The sequence below is a fragment of the Ceratotherium simum genome, chromosome 16 (assembly GCF_057802395.1).
Source record: "Ceratotherium simum simum isolate JZ-2026a chromosome 16, ASM5780239v1, whole genome shotgun sequence".
Lineage (NCBI taxonomy): Eukaryota > Metazoa > Chordata > Mammalia > Perissodactyla > Rhinocerotidae > Ceratotherium > Ceratotherium simum.
The window spans coordinates 59,571,726-59,584,571 of NC_141915.1; the positions used below are offsets into that span (position 1 = coordinate 59,571,726).

General features: G+C 55.4%; 1 protein-coding gene across 1 annotated transcript; it reads left to right on the forward strand.

Moving 5' to 3' along the window:
* Positions 1-5,828: 5,828 nt before the first annotated feature.
* Positions 5,829-12,001, forward strand: ENPP7 (ectonucleotide pyrophosphatase/phosphodiesterase 7). The gene is made up of 4 exons (XM_014789412.2): positions 5,829-6,279; positions 8,292-8,582; positions 9,824-9,969; positions 11,222-12,001. The coding sequence occupies exons 1-4, from the start codon at positions 6,084-6,086 to the stop codon at positions 11,927-11,929; spliced, it is 1,341 nt and encodes a 446-aa protein (XP_014644898.2). The 5' UTR covers positions 5,829-6,083; the 3' UTR covers positions 11,930-12,001.
* The last annotated feature ends 845 nt before the right edge of the window (positions 12,002-12,846 follow it).

A 12,846-nucleotide genomic window follows, 5' to 3' on the forward strand; every position in this document is an offset into this window, starting at 1 on the left:
ATGACAAGTGGTTCAGCAGAAGAATCATAGGGGGCACCCCCAGAGGCTCCTGCCCTGCCTGGGGTGACGGAGAAAAGCTCCCCAGGTTGGGGCCTGGGGGACGGCTCTTAACAGAGAGGGGGCCTTCCTGGAGGCAGAGGAGGTTTGTGAAGGAGATGGTGGCTCTGAGGAAGGACAGTGACAAGGGGGACCAGGTGACAATGACGCTGGGGGATGCACGGGGCCAAGCACACAGGTCCTGAAAGCCCTGCCCCTGGGCCTCCGTTTAGCCCGCCAAGTGATGGGAGAGGAGAGGGACGGGAGCAGGCTCGTTTTTATGAAACTTTGATGGAAACTGAAATGTTTTTCTAGGAGAAAGATCAAGGAAGTCTGATGCTGGCAAATTTAGAGGCTGCGTCACTCAGGGGGCTGAGATGCTGAGGTGGGAGTTGAGGTGGGCGTACACAAGGCAGGCCTCCTCCCGCCCCTCCTCTCTCTCCCCCTCCCTCCCTCTTCCTCTCCGCCCCCCACCAGCTGCAGCTCCACTTTCCTCCTTTCTCCCTGATGGTGGTCAAGCCTGCTGACCCCAGGACACAGGCCGCAGTCTCTACAGGCACCTCACCCTGCACAGCCAGCCCTGCACAAGCACAGACCTGCTCTTCAAGACAAACCGCCCCCACCACCCAGAGTCCACGTCCCCAGCCCTCCCACCCACCCCCCATCCCGGAGTCAGGAAGAAGGCACCCCCAGCTCCCAGGACCCCCCCACAGAGGCCCTGCTCCCTGCACACCACAAGGGGCCCTGAGGGGAGGGGAGAGGCTGTGAGGGAGGCGAGTGCCTGGTGTCCCCGGAGAGTACTGCTAACCCGCAGCACATAATCCTGTTAAAATATTAATCCTCACTTAGCCAGCAGGCGAAGTGGCCAGTGAGATAAAGCCCATGAGAAGTAATAAAAGGCACAGCAATTGATAAAGTGGATCGTAGGGCTAACAAAATCCTGCTGTCGTGAAGGTCGGGTCAGGCCCCAGTAATCGGGAACGATCATCAGCAGGCAGGTCCCAGTCTCAGCGGGCAGCAGGTGACCGCCCCCCAGGACACTGGAGGGCTCTAGGGGAGGGGGGCGGTCTGCTAATCTCTCCAGGAGGGGGAGGATTCTCTCAGCTCCTCCTCCCCAGCACCACTGCACCACAGTGGCCCTTGGAGAAGGAAGCGCCATCCTTGGGCCATTGTCTCCCTCCTAGGGAACACCACAATGGTCCCAAAGATTGTGGCTCCTCCTGGTGGCACACCTGATGAGCCAGGGCCTGTCTGCGTGTGGCCCCTGGTGGCCTCCCACTGCCCCCTAGACCCTTGTCCCAGGTTCCATGGTTCAGGCCCCCCAGGGACATGAGAATGAAGCACCCTCTCCAAGCCAAGGGTTCATGTGGCCCTCCTCCCAGGATGGCAGACACAGCAACAGCCTGCATCCTGGACGCTGAGTGTTTGGGAACGGTCGTCCGCCATGTCCCCAAGTAAAACTCCTCTTTGTTCACTTCCCTCCTGAAGGCGACTTTCCACTCCAGCTACGTGCATAACCGGGTTGTTCTTCATTCAGCATCCCCCAAAGCAAAGAGCGTGCTGGCAAGGCCACCTTCCCCTAAAAGGGCACGGACTGGCTGTTGGGGGAGACCTATCTAGATGCTACTTTGCCACTGCACTCATCACTGTGGAAAACCGGGGGGGTGGACTCCTGACCTCCATGACTCCTCCAACAGAGGCGCCAGCCCACGGCTGGAGGGCCCCCACTCCCGTGCCCACTCCCCTCCCCAGGGCATCCGGGGCTTCCTGGCGGATGGCACCAGCCCACAGCTGCCCAGTGGCCAGGGAGGGAGTGACTCCTGATGCTGAGATATCACTCCAACTGCTGCCCAGAGATGAAGGAGAAGCAAGGAGATCTGTCAGGAAGCCACTGCAGTGGTCCAGACCCAGCAAATTTCACCCACGTATTCCCTCATTCATGAATTTGAGACTCACTTATTAAATGCCTAACTGTGCCAGGAGACGGGGATAAAGTGTTGCTCAGATTCTAGTATGGGAGACACAGAAACAGGTGCAATGTAATTCATTCACACCAGTTGATGAAGGAGAACAGGGTGGCACTGACCCACGAAGCTGACCTTATGGGGGACAATGCCACCAGCAGGGACTGGGCACAGGACTGGGCAGGCCGGTTCCTCCCAACGTGAGCCCCACGTATGGCCAGCTGCACAGGGTGATTTCCACCCGTACACCTGTCAAATCCACCCCCATCCCCAGGCCAAAGAGGCCTCTAGGTCAGGTCCTGCAGGACGCCAAGGACTCTCTAAGCAAGAAAAACAGCCAATAAACAGCTGCATGCTTCCCTGCATGTCCTTGAGGAGCAGCCCCTCAGGACGCCCCTCCACTGTGGATCCAGGTTTACCCGTAAACCCTGCACCCAGGGGAGCATGTCAGCCCTGTCTCTAAGCTGCACATCCACTTGACTTATCTGAGAAGCCCTCAGCTTCAACAAGACCTGGGATGATGACTTTAAAAATGTTTTACCAGCACCCCAGTAGCAAGGAGCACACCTAGCGCCCAGCTCTTGGTCTCTAATATCATCGGCCAATAAAAGGAACCAGGGCTCCTCGAAAAATGCCTGATTCTAGGAGCGGGGTAGGAAATATCAGAGATGAGCCTGGAGCATCCTGTAGCACAAGAAAGCAAGGAAATGAAACAATGCAGCAGGTCAAAGGGATGCCGGGGCCAAGTGAAGGAGCTCCCAGTGGTCAAGGCTGGAACAATTTGAGCCACAAAATGAGTGAAGTAGTATTGGCTTATAACGCAAAGCGTAAAAATAAATACCCATGAGTCCATACTGATATAAATTATTGCACCAACTAATAAACAGGAAGAATAGACAAATCTCCTGCATAAAATTCCAAATAATTTATGTAGATCCCCCCAAGGAGGCAGAACACAACCGCCACTCCTTGAGTGTGGGTGGCACAGAATGACCTTCCTTCCAAGGAGTAGAGCACGAAAAGGGAGAGCAGGAAAGAGTCTCTTGACGGTAGAGAAACCTGGCAGACACTGTCTTGGCTGGGTGATCAGGGTCATCATCGACAGTGACAAGCCGTGTTGATAGTGTGTACCTTTGACATGACGTCATGAGAAGGGCACTTTATCTCTGTGCTCTGCCTCCCCAAAACCCATAACCCTAGTCTAAGCAAGGGAAACACATCAGATAAACCCCAATTGAGGGACATCCTACAAAATGCCTGATGACCACTCCTCAAAACGGTCAATGTCAGGGCCGGCCCAGTGGCGCAAGCAGTTGGGTGCGCATGCTCCGCTGCGGCGGCCCGGGGTTCGCCAGTTCAGATCCCGGGCACGCACTGATGCACCGCTTGTCAAGCCATGCTGTAGTGGCGTCCCATATAAAGTGGAGGATGGGCACGGATGTTAGCCCAGGGCCAGTCTTCCTCAGCAAAAAAAAGAAAAAAAAAGAGGAGAATTGGCAGACATTAGCTCAGGGCCAATCTTCCTCACAAAACAAAACAAAACAAAACAAAACAAAAAAAATGGTCAATGTCATCAAAAACAAGGAAAGTCTGAGAAACTGTCATATCCAAGAGGAACATCAGGAGATGTGATGACTCACTAGAATGTGGGACCCTGGAACAGGAAGGACACTAGCGAAAACACTGAGGAAGTCTGAATAGAATATGGACTCGAGCTAATAATAACTTCTCAATCTCAGCTCATTACCCGTGCAAATATACCACGTCATGGAAGATGTTAATAATAGGGGAAACTGGGCGTGCAGTATATGGGAACGCTCTACTATCTTTGCAATTTTTCGGTAAACCTAAATTGTTGTAAAATAAAAAGTCTACTTAAAAAGATGTTTTGTCTAACCAGACAGTACAATAGATATTTGCATAAAATTTCCCTCTAAATTTATTTGTTCATCCAACAAATACACACTGAGCGCCAACTCTGGGCTGGCATTGTGTCAGGCTCTGAGGATGCACACTATGGCAGCCCTGCCTTCAGAAAGCATCCAGTCTATTGTCCACCTGAAGAATGACCAGGGTGCAAGAGAGTGGGGAAAGTTACGAGTGACAAATATAAATGATAAAAGTCTACAAAAAAATATATTTTCAAAGTATATATTCCAAAAAATATACACTGCAAAACACATAAAGAACTGATAAGGCCCGAAGATTCGATGACCATTTCAACCACTTCGTGTCAGAGACGATGGACAATCCACACGTGGGGAGCAGAGACAAGAAACTGTGACATGGAAACTCTCCCAGCCTCTCAGGCTTAATACTTTAAGACATCATTACACATCTATGAAGCCACCCAAAAGAAATAAAAAAATAAAACCCAGTGAAGATGGTCGGGGAGAAGGGATACTTCGGTCAACTCGTGGCTGGCAGTACCAGCAAGTAACCGCTTCAGCGGTTCCGGACAGCAATCTGGTTGTAGGAACCAAGCAGCCTTTATATCCTCTAACCAATAACCCCTAAGTACTGTACCCCAAGGCAGTAATGTGAGTGTAAAGAAAAGAAAAAAGTCAGTGATATCAAGACATTCACAGCTGCACTATTTTTTAAAGAAAAAGTCAACAGCCCCAAAACCCAACAAAAGGACCCTACATGCCTGGTAAACGGACAACATCTAGAAGATGTTCAAAGCTGGGGTTCTAGAGCCTGGGTTCAAGTCTCAGGTCCTCCACTCGCTGAGTGACCTTAAACCCCTCTCTGCCTCAGTTTCCCGACCCATAAAGTGAGGTATTACTAACTCCTGCATTCAAGAACGACCTCAAAGCTTGAATGAGATCGTGGATAAAACCCAGTGCCTGGTCTAAGGAAAATGCCTTGTTACTGTCAGCTACAGGCAACTCTTACACAGTCTTTTGGTTGAAGTGCTTTAACGGACCAGGGAAGAAAATGGAAAGTGAAGGGGGGTAAGCTAAGGAGCTCCCTGTGACAAAACGTGAGTGAGGTACAGAGCCAGAAAAGGCGGGGAGGCGTTACCCCAAGCCTGGCTGAGATGTCCTGAGAAGGACGTGCCATCTCGAGGCCAGACCCAGGCAGGCAGGAGAGGGTGAGCAGGACCCAGAATTCCCACATCCCCGACGGGGGCCAGCAGGAGAAAACGCCGAGTAAGAACAGAATCGGCGACTCCTCCCTCACCCGCACCCACACCCACCCGTCATCAAGACCAGTCCCGGCCCCAAACGCCCCGGGTCTGTGCCCCTCTGCCCCGGCCTGGGCCGCCCCTGGACGACTGCGTCAGCCCCTCACTCTTCTCGCCTCCTCTCCTGCCCACGCAGCAGCCGGCACATCCTGTCACCCCCCGCTTAACCCAGCAGTGCCTCCCAGGGCCATTACTCTATTATCGCCTTGGATTAGGTCCCGCTGAGAGTGACAGAAAAACCCAAATAATGAAAACAGAAGCAAGACAGTGTGTGTAATTCTCCCTGCAACGATGCAGCCGGACTGACCCGTCTGGGACTGGCCCGGCCACGCTGCCCAAGACGCCCTCGGGGCCCAGGCTCCTTCCGCCCACACCCGCCCTCCCGAAGCGGGGAGCCCCTCTCGTCGCGGCGCCACAGCCCCTGAACTTGAGGCATCAGAAGGAGGAAAACAAAAAACAACAGGGCAAAGCTGGCCATGGGAAGAGGCTGGAGCTGTCACATGACGTTTTCCTTTGGTCCCATTGGCCAGGACAAGTCACATGGCCAAACCTCGCTGCAGGGAATGCTGGGAAATGTAGTCTTCATTCTTGGTGGCCATTTTGTTATGGGAGACCGGAAGAACGGATATCAGGGGAAGACTAGTTTAAAATCCGCAGTCCTCCGTGGACACCTCGCGGCCTCAAGCCGGAGCGCCTCTTCCTCCACCCTACTGCCCTGAGGACTCCTCTCTGTCCCTCACTCTCCTCCTGTCTAAATCCATCCTGTGGTCTCCCGTGATGTCAGACCCTCCCGGTCCTGCCCCAACACTCGTGTAAATACGGACTCGCTATTCTCCCAAGGCGCCTGCGCTTGTGCCCCCGGCTACAGTCGGTGCCCGCTCACACTCAGGAATATGGCTCGCTCGCCGGAGCTCCGAGGGAAGGCGGGCGCCCCTGGTTTCCCTGCACCCCAGCTCTGCCCGACACTGCACACACAGGCCCCCACGTGGCTGCTTGTAGGAATCCACCGGCCGGCCTGGCTCGCAGCTCTCGGACTTCAGCTGCAGGAGAATCACGAAGTATGTTGCTGTGCGTCGGACCCTCTCCAGGGTGCGTTCCAATGTGTGTATGGGGGGAGGGAGGGGGGGCCAAGAATCTGCACCCGAGGTCCCCGGGTCACAGAAACACTGTGATGGCCACTGTGATGCCCTGTCAGCGCACTGGGAATGCGCGTGCAGATGCCATAAGGTAGGAGCGCTGATGACAAGTTTGTAGCCGAAGAAAACTGAAATCCGGACACAGCACCTATCTGACACCTCCAACTGGGGTGCCCAAAATAGAATGCTTGATTTCCCTGCTCCCCAGCGACCTTCCCCCTGATGGCCAATCCTGTAGGACATCATCACCTCCAGCTGCTCAGGCTGGAAACCCGGCAGTAAGGCCTTTCAGAAAAACCTCCAGACTCCACCAGATCGGTCAGTCCCACAGCCACCACCCTGGTCGGGGCCACCACAGTCTCCTGCCAGACACCGGTAGTCACCTCTCTGAGGAGCACCCAACATCCCTTCCTTCATCGTGCTGAGCGTCCTCAGCCTGCAAATGGAGCAGGGTTTTGGTTAATGTGTTAGGTCAGTGGATGTCATTCCCTTGGTCAAACCACACCCCCCACGGCTTCCCCTGCCCAGGGTGAGAATGCCAGATTCCACACCACAGCCCACCAGGCCCCATGACCCAGCCCTGCCGCCCTCTGACCTGCCCCTGACCCCGCTCCCCTGGCTCTCCATCCCTGGAACGTTGTCCTCTCACGAGGCGCTCGCTGCCCACTGCCTGTCGGATGCTGCCCCCCTGCCCCTGAGCCAGAGGCTCCGCATCAGCTCTCTGCTTCATTTCTTTCGGGCGACTCGCACTGTTTTACTGTTTTACTCACTTATTCATTTTATTTTGTGTGTTCCCAGCCAGAATGGAAGAACTCAGGAACACTGCCTGTCTCGTTCACTTCACTGCTGTGTCCCCAGAACTTAGAATGGTGCCTGGCACACAGAACATGCTTCACAGTCCTGAGAGAGAAAGAGAGATCTAGAGAGTCAGAGAGAGAGACAGACAGAGCGAAACAGAGATATGGAGAGTCAGAGAGAGACAGAGACAGAGCCAGAGAGATCTAGAAAGTCAGAGAGAGAGAGACAGAGATCTAGAGAGTCAGAGAGAGAGAGACAGAGAGATCTAGAGAGTCAGAGACAGAGAGAGACAGATTTAGAGAGACAAAGAGAGAGAGACAGAGATCTAGAGTCAGAGAGAGACAGAGACAGACAAATCTAGAGAGTCAGAGAGAGAGACAGAGATCTAGAGAGTCAGAGAGAAAGGGAGAGAGAGAGAACTACACACTGAACTCAGGGGTCCCTCTCCCAAACTGTCCCAACACGGTGAGCAGGAGGTAGCAAGGGAGCCCCCTCTTCTGACCACCTTGCCAACCAAGTCCATCAGATGAGCTGCCCACGCCTGTGTGCCTCTCTGAGGTTCCATGAGGCCTGAGAAGGAAGGCGTGGCAGGTGCTCACCTGGGCCAGCAGGAGGCCCCTTAACACGGGCAGGGAGGGAATGAGGGCACTTGCCCCAGCTGAGGCTCCCATGAACAAGGCCAGCCTTGGGCTGAGCTGCTGGCCCTTAGCTCCCAGACCCTGGGAAGCACCCCACAGCCCTGGCCTAGCCAGGCCTGAGACCCAGGTACCCCAAAGTCCTCCCTGAATTATGGATGGGGGTCCCCCACCTGGGTACTCTGGGGGTCGGAGTGAGCAGGGCTCAGGGACTGAGAGTTGCTACAGAGCTGGGATGGGGGCACAGGCCATCCTGATGGAGTGGGCCCCCTCTGAGTCTCTCTGAGCTGTTGGAGACTGGTCCCCTCCTCCCCCGGGAGGACACACATGCACAGGGGGAGGAGCGTCCAGCCCAGAGGGCTCCACTGGCAGTAAAGGTGGATGCTGTGTGAGGGCTGGGCGGGGGGTGGCGCAGACATGGGTGACCAGGGCCTCTTTTTGAGACACAGGTGTGTGCACTGTCTCGTTTTCAAAGATGCACAGGATAAGATCGGCCCAGGTGACCCTGGGACTTTGCTCTGCTCCTCTGCAGGACCCAGCCCGGGCACTTGCCTGTCAGGAGAAGCCATCATGGGACGTTCAGCTGTCCTCCTCGCTGTGGCTCTGGCCACCCTCCTGGCTCCAGAAGCCGGGGCGCCCATCCGCAGGCCAGGCTTCCAGAACAAGCTGTTCCTCGTGTCCTTTGATGGCTTCCGCTGGAACTATGACCAGGACGTGCACACCCCCAACCTGGATGCCACGGCGAGATACCGAGTGAAAGCTCAATACATGACCCCGGCCTTCGTCACCATGACCAGCCTGTGCCACTTCACCTTGGTCACTGGTGAGTGTCAGCCTGGGGGCCCTGAGAAACCAAGGTAACCAACAGAAGGAACCTCAGTGCATGCACAGAACCCTGTCCCACTGGACTCCATGCAGGGACAAAGGTAAGACAAGGAGGGGACACTCTTACTGGGGAGATGCAGTTCGGCCAAGGGGATTGTCCACAGCCCTCACCATTGGTGGCAACTGATAGAAGGCAAATAAAAATGCCCGGTGGTCTCATTTTAAATGGTGACCACAACCAGGGCAGCAACCCATGAGGGCTTCTGGAGGAGGTGAGTGTAGCCAGGTTTCAGAAAGGCAAGATGAGCCTGAGGCTCCTGCTCTGTCCTCTGCTTGCCCCCCAGCCACCCTTGAACCCACCATCTCTCTGTTTAGGCTGGAAGTCTAAAATCCAGGTGTCAGCAGGGCCAAGCTCCCTCTGGAGATGCTAGGGGATCCTTCCTGCCTCTCCCAGCTTCTGGGGGCCCAGGCATTCCTTGGCTTGTGGCTGCATCACCCCAATCTCTGCCGCCTTCATCACGTGGCCGTCTCCCCCACGTGGGTCTCTCCTCTTCTTGTAAGGACACTTGTCAGTAGATTTAGGGCCCACCCTAATCCACAATGCCCTCACCTTAACCTAACTAAGTACACCTGCAAAGATCCTATTTCCAAACAAGGCTGAGGCTCCAGGCAGACACGACTTTGGGGGACACTATTCGGTACAGACCGCTCAGACTTACACCAGCATTTCTGTGACCATGCCCCGCTACACACGTCCAGTTCTTCTGCACGTCACCTTTTTACTTAACATATCACGGATGGGAACACGGAGGACGGGAACGGAGTCTTCACCGTCCCTCCTCTTGTACCTTCTGAACTCATATGTGTGTGTTTCTCGTGCAAAAAATAAATTTTAAAAAATATCTCATGGATAGAGCTCCACTTGGTTCATTTAAATTCCTGCCTAAGATTCTGTTTTATAGCTGGACCATAGTTTATTTAATTAGTTCCCTCCTGATAGCCATCTAGGTCGCTCCCAATCTTTTGCTAAAACCACCAAGGCTGCAAACGACGTCCTCACACATGTGCACTTACGCATGCGCGCACAGTTAGTGGCAGGATAAACTGCTGAGATGGGAGTGGACTTGCTGGCTCAGAGAGTATGTGCCGGTGACCCCGAACCTGGGCTCCCCCCACAGCATGTGAGGAAGCCTCAGTTTCCTGCCCTCCCCTCTCCCCTCTGCCACCGCCTCCCCCCAGGCAGGTACATCGAGAACCACGGCGTGGTCCACAACATGTACTACAACACCACCAGCAAGGTGAAGCTGCCCTACCACGCCACACTGGGCGTCCAGAGGTGGTGGGACGACGGCAGCGTGCCCATCTGGATCACGGCCCAGAGGCGGGTACAGCTGCCCCCACACCCTCACGGTGACTGTCGGGGAGGGGGCAGAGGGACCTGGCCCGGAAAGGCCGTGACCATGTGAGACCCACGGCAGGCCCATTCCCTGCTCTGGGAGCCCCTGCGCTCCAGGCACAGAGGGGTGTTAAGTGGGGTCCCGTGGGAGGTGGGGGCTGGGTGCTGATGAGGATCCACCAGCTGGCTACACAGCCCTGCCCAATCCTCCCTGGACCCCTGGAACAAGAGGGATTGCTCCATTCTCCCAATCAGAGAAAAACTGCACCCTTGGACCCTTTGGCACTGGGAGGGAGGGGGCATTGCATAGGGAAAATAAGCTGACTCAACAAAAAGGCATGTACCAATAAAATGGCTTTATCCCCTGCCCCTCCTGCATACCTCTGGGGCTGGGCAGCTGCCTTCTAAAGGGCCAAAGATAATGTCAGAAGTGGGCAGAGCCCAGGAATCCCACCATCCTGCTCTGGGGACTTCCTGGCCCTAGAGGTGTGGCTTCTCCACCACACCTCCAGGAGGAGTGGACAAAGTCAAATGGAGGTTTTCAAGGTGGGCCCGGAATACATTCCAGAGCCTACACCCAACTTATAGGCAGGGCATCCACTCAAGTGTGAGACCCCTCGCTCGGGAAGGAGCCCCCCAGACGCTGGACCCACGAGAAGAAAGCCAAAGGTGAGAACTTGGTATCCCGAGGCGCTCATTCTAAATGGAAGAGTGGCCTGGGGGAGTGGACGGGCAGACGGGGCGTGCATGGACATATAGTTGGAAAGACAGATGGATCTGTAAATAAAGCAGCAGTCCATTTACGGAAAGACAGACGGATGACCAGGTTGAAGGCTGGAAGGGGAGGATGTGGGTGGAGGGCCAACGGACACACACCTGGATGGAATGCAGCGGTGAGAGGCCGGCTTCAGGCCAGAAGGGGAGGGCTCTCTGGGCAGGGACCTCGGGCCACAAGGACGATGGAGGCACTTCACATCTGGGGACACTTTTATGTCCATTATCTCATGAGTGCTAAGTCCACTCGGCAGCTGCTGCCATCTATAAGATTGGCATTAGCCGCAATAACATAAGATTCGAGCTACGAAAGGTCTTGGAGAAAATAAAACGGCTCCCAGTCAAAGTGAGGAGCGGGGTTGAGTGAGGGGGCTGACAGAGAAGCAGGCAGGTGTGGGGGCAAATGTGTCAGTGGGCATGGGGCAAGCGGAAGGGTCCCATGGCTTTAACGCCGCCTCCTCTGGCAGGGCTTAAAGACCGGCTCCTTCTTCTACCCCGGTGGGAACGTCACCTACCAAGGCATGGCCATGATGCTGAGCCGGGAGGAAAGCATCCTGCACAACTACAAAGACGAGGAGGAGCGGAGGGCCAACATCGACACGGTGCTGAAGTGGTTCACGGAGGAGGGCCTGCACCTGGTCACACTCTACTTTGGAGATCCAGACTCCACTGGCCACAGGTATGGCCCCGAGTCCCAGGAGAGGAAGGAGAGGGTGAGGCAGGTGGACAGAACCGTGGGCTACCTCCGGGACAGCATCAGGCACAGTGGCCTGCAGAGCAGCCTCAACCTGATCATCACGTCCGACCATGGCATGAGCACTGTCAACAAGATAGCCGGCGACCTGGTGGAACTCCACAAGTTCCCCAACTTCACCTTCAAGGACATTGAGTTCGAGCTCCTAGACTACAGACCAAATGGGATGCTGCTTCCCAAGGAAGGGGTGCTGGAGGTGTACAAGGTCCTCAAGGATGCCCACCCCAAACTCCACGTCTACAAGAAGGAGTCCTTCCCCAAGTCTCTCCACTACACCAATAACCGCAGGGTCACCCCCCTGCTCATGTACAGTGACCCTGGCTACGTCATCCACGGGGTGAGGTGCCTGCGGAATGCACGGCTCAGGGGGCGGGCTGCTGGGTCTCTTTCCATTTCTATAAAAAGTACACCCTATTTCTAGCTAGTCCCCAATTTGAGGGGCGTTGGCCACTGATGGGACACACCTATCACTATGCAATAGGAGTGTGTGCGTGTACAGGCTGTGTACGTGAATGTATACATGTGTGTATGAGTGTGTACAAGCCTTGTGTACGTGTGTGTGTGCACGCGTGCATTGGGTACACGGGTGCTTGTGTGTGCTTGTGCGAGTATGCATGCATGTACGTGTGTGCTTGCGTGTGTGCCTGTATGTGTGTGCATGTGTGTAAAGTGTGGGAAGATGAAGCATAAGAGTGACACAGAAGAGGCGAGAGTGAGGAGCTGGATCTCCCATCGCCAGAGAGCCAAGGGGATGCTGAAGGGGAAGCAAGATGCAGAGTAGGGAGGGGGGCTCCGGGAAGGAAGCACTGAGTGCACAGGCGTTCAGCGGCAACAGAGGAGCCCAGAGCGTGGCCATGGGCTGACAGCTCCGCCCCGCTTACTTGGGGTCTCCATTTATGTCGCTGGGGCTCTGGGCTCTCTCTTTGGACCACTGATCTTTTGGGGCTCAGAATTCAGAGAAACTGAGGCTTGAATCCCACCTGCCCCCATGTTTGAACTCCTCAGTGCCAGGGTGCAACAGGGGGTGCTGATGAAGAGGGCGGGGGTGGGCTGGGAGTCCCAGCAAGGACTCGGGCCCCTCGCTCCCCACAGAGAGTGAACATGCTGTTCAACAATGGGGAGCATGGCTTCGATAACGAGGTCATGGACATGAAGACCATCTTCTGGGCCGTGGGCCTCGGCTTCCGGAGGGGCCTGGAGGTGGAGCCCTTCGAGAGCGTCCACGTGTACGAGCTCATGTGCAAGCTGCTGGGCGTCGTGCCCGAGGCCAACGATGGGCTCCTCAGCATCTTGCTGCCCACGTTGCGCTCTGGTGAGGCATCCCTCCACCCGCACCCA

Excerpts from the sequence above, each read along its gene's own strand:
- ENPP7 (XM_014789412.2), top strand. The coding sequence starts at position 6,084 with ATGGCTCGCTCGCCGGAGCTCCGAGGGAAGGCGGGCGCCCCTGGTTTC. Across the intron at positions 6,280-8,291 it reads TGCGTCGGACCCTCTCCAGG|GACCCAGCCCGGGCACTTGC; the intron begins GTGCGTTCCAAT and ends GCTCCTCTGCAG. Across the intron at positions 8,583-9,823 it reads CCACTTCACCTTGGTCACTG|GCAGGTACATCGAGAACCAC; the intron begins GTGAGTGTCAGC and ends GCCTCCCCCCAG.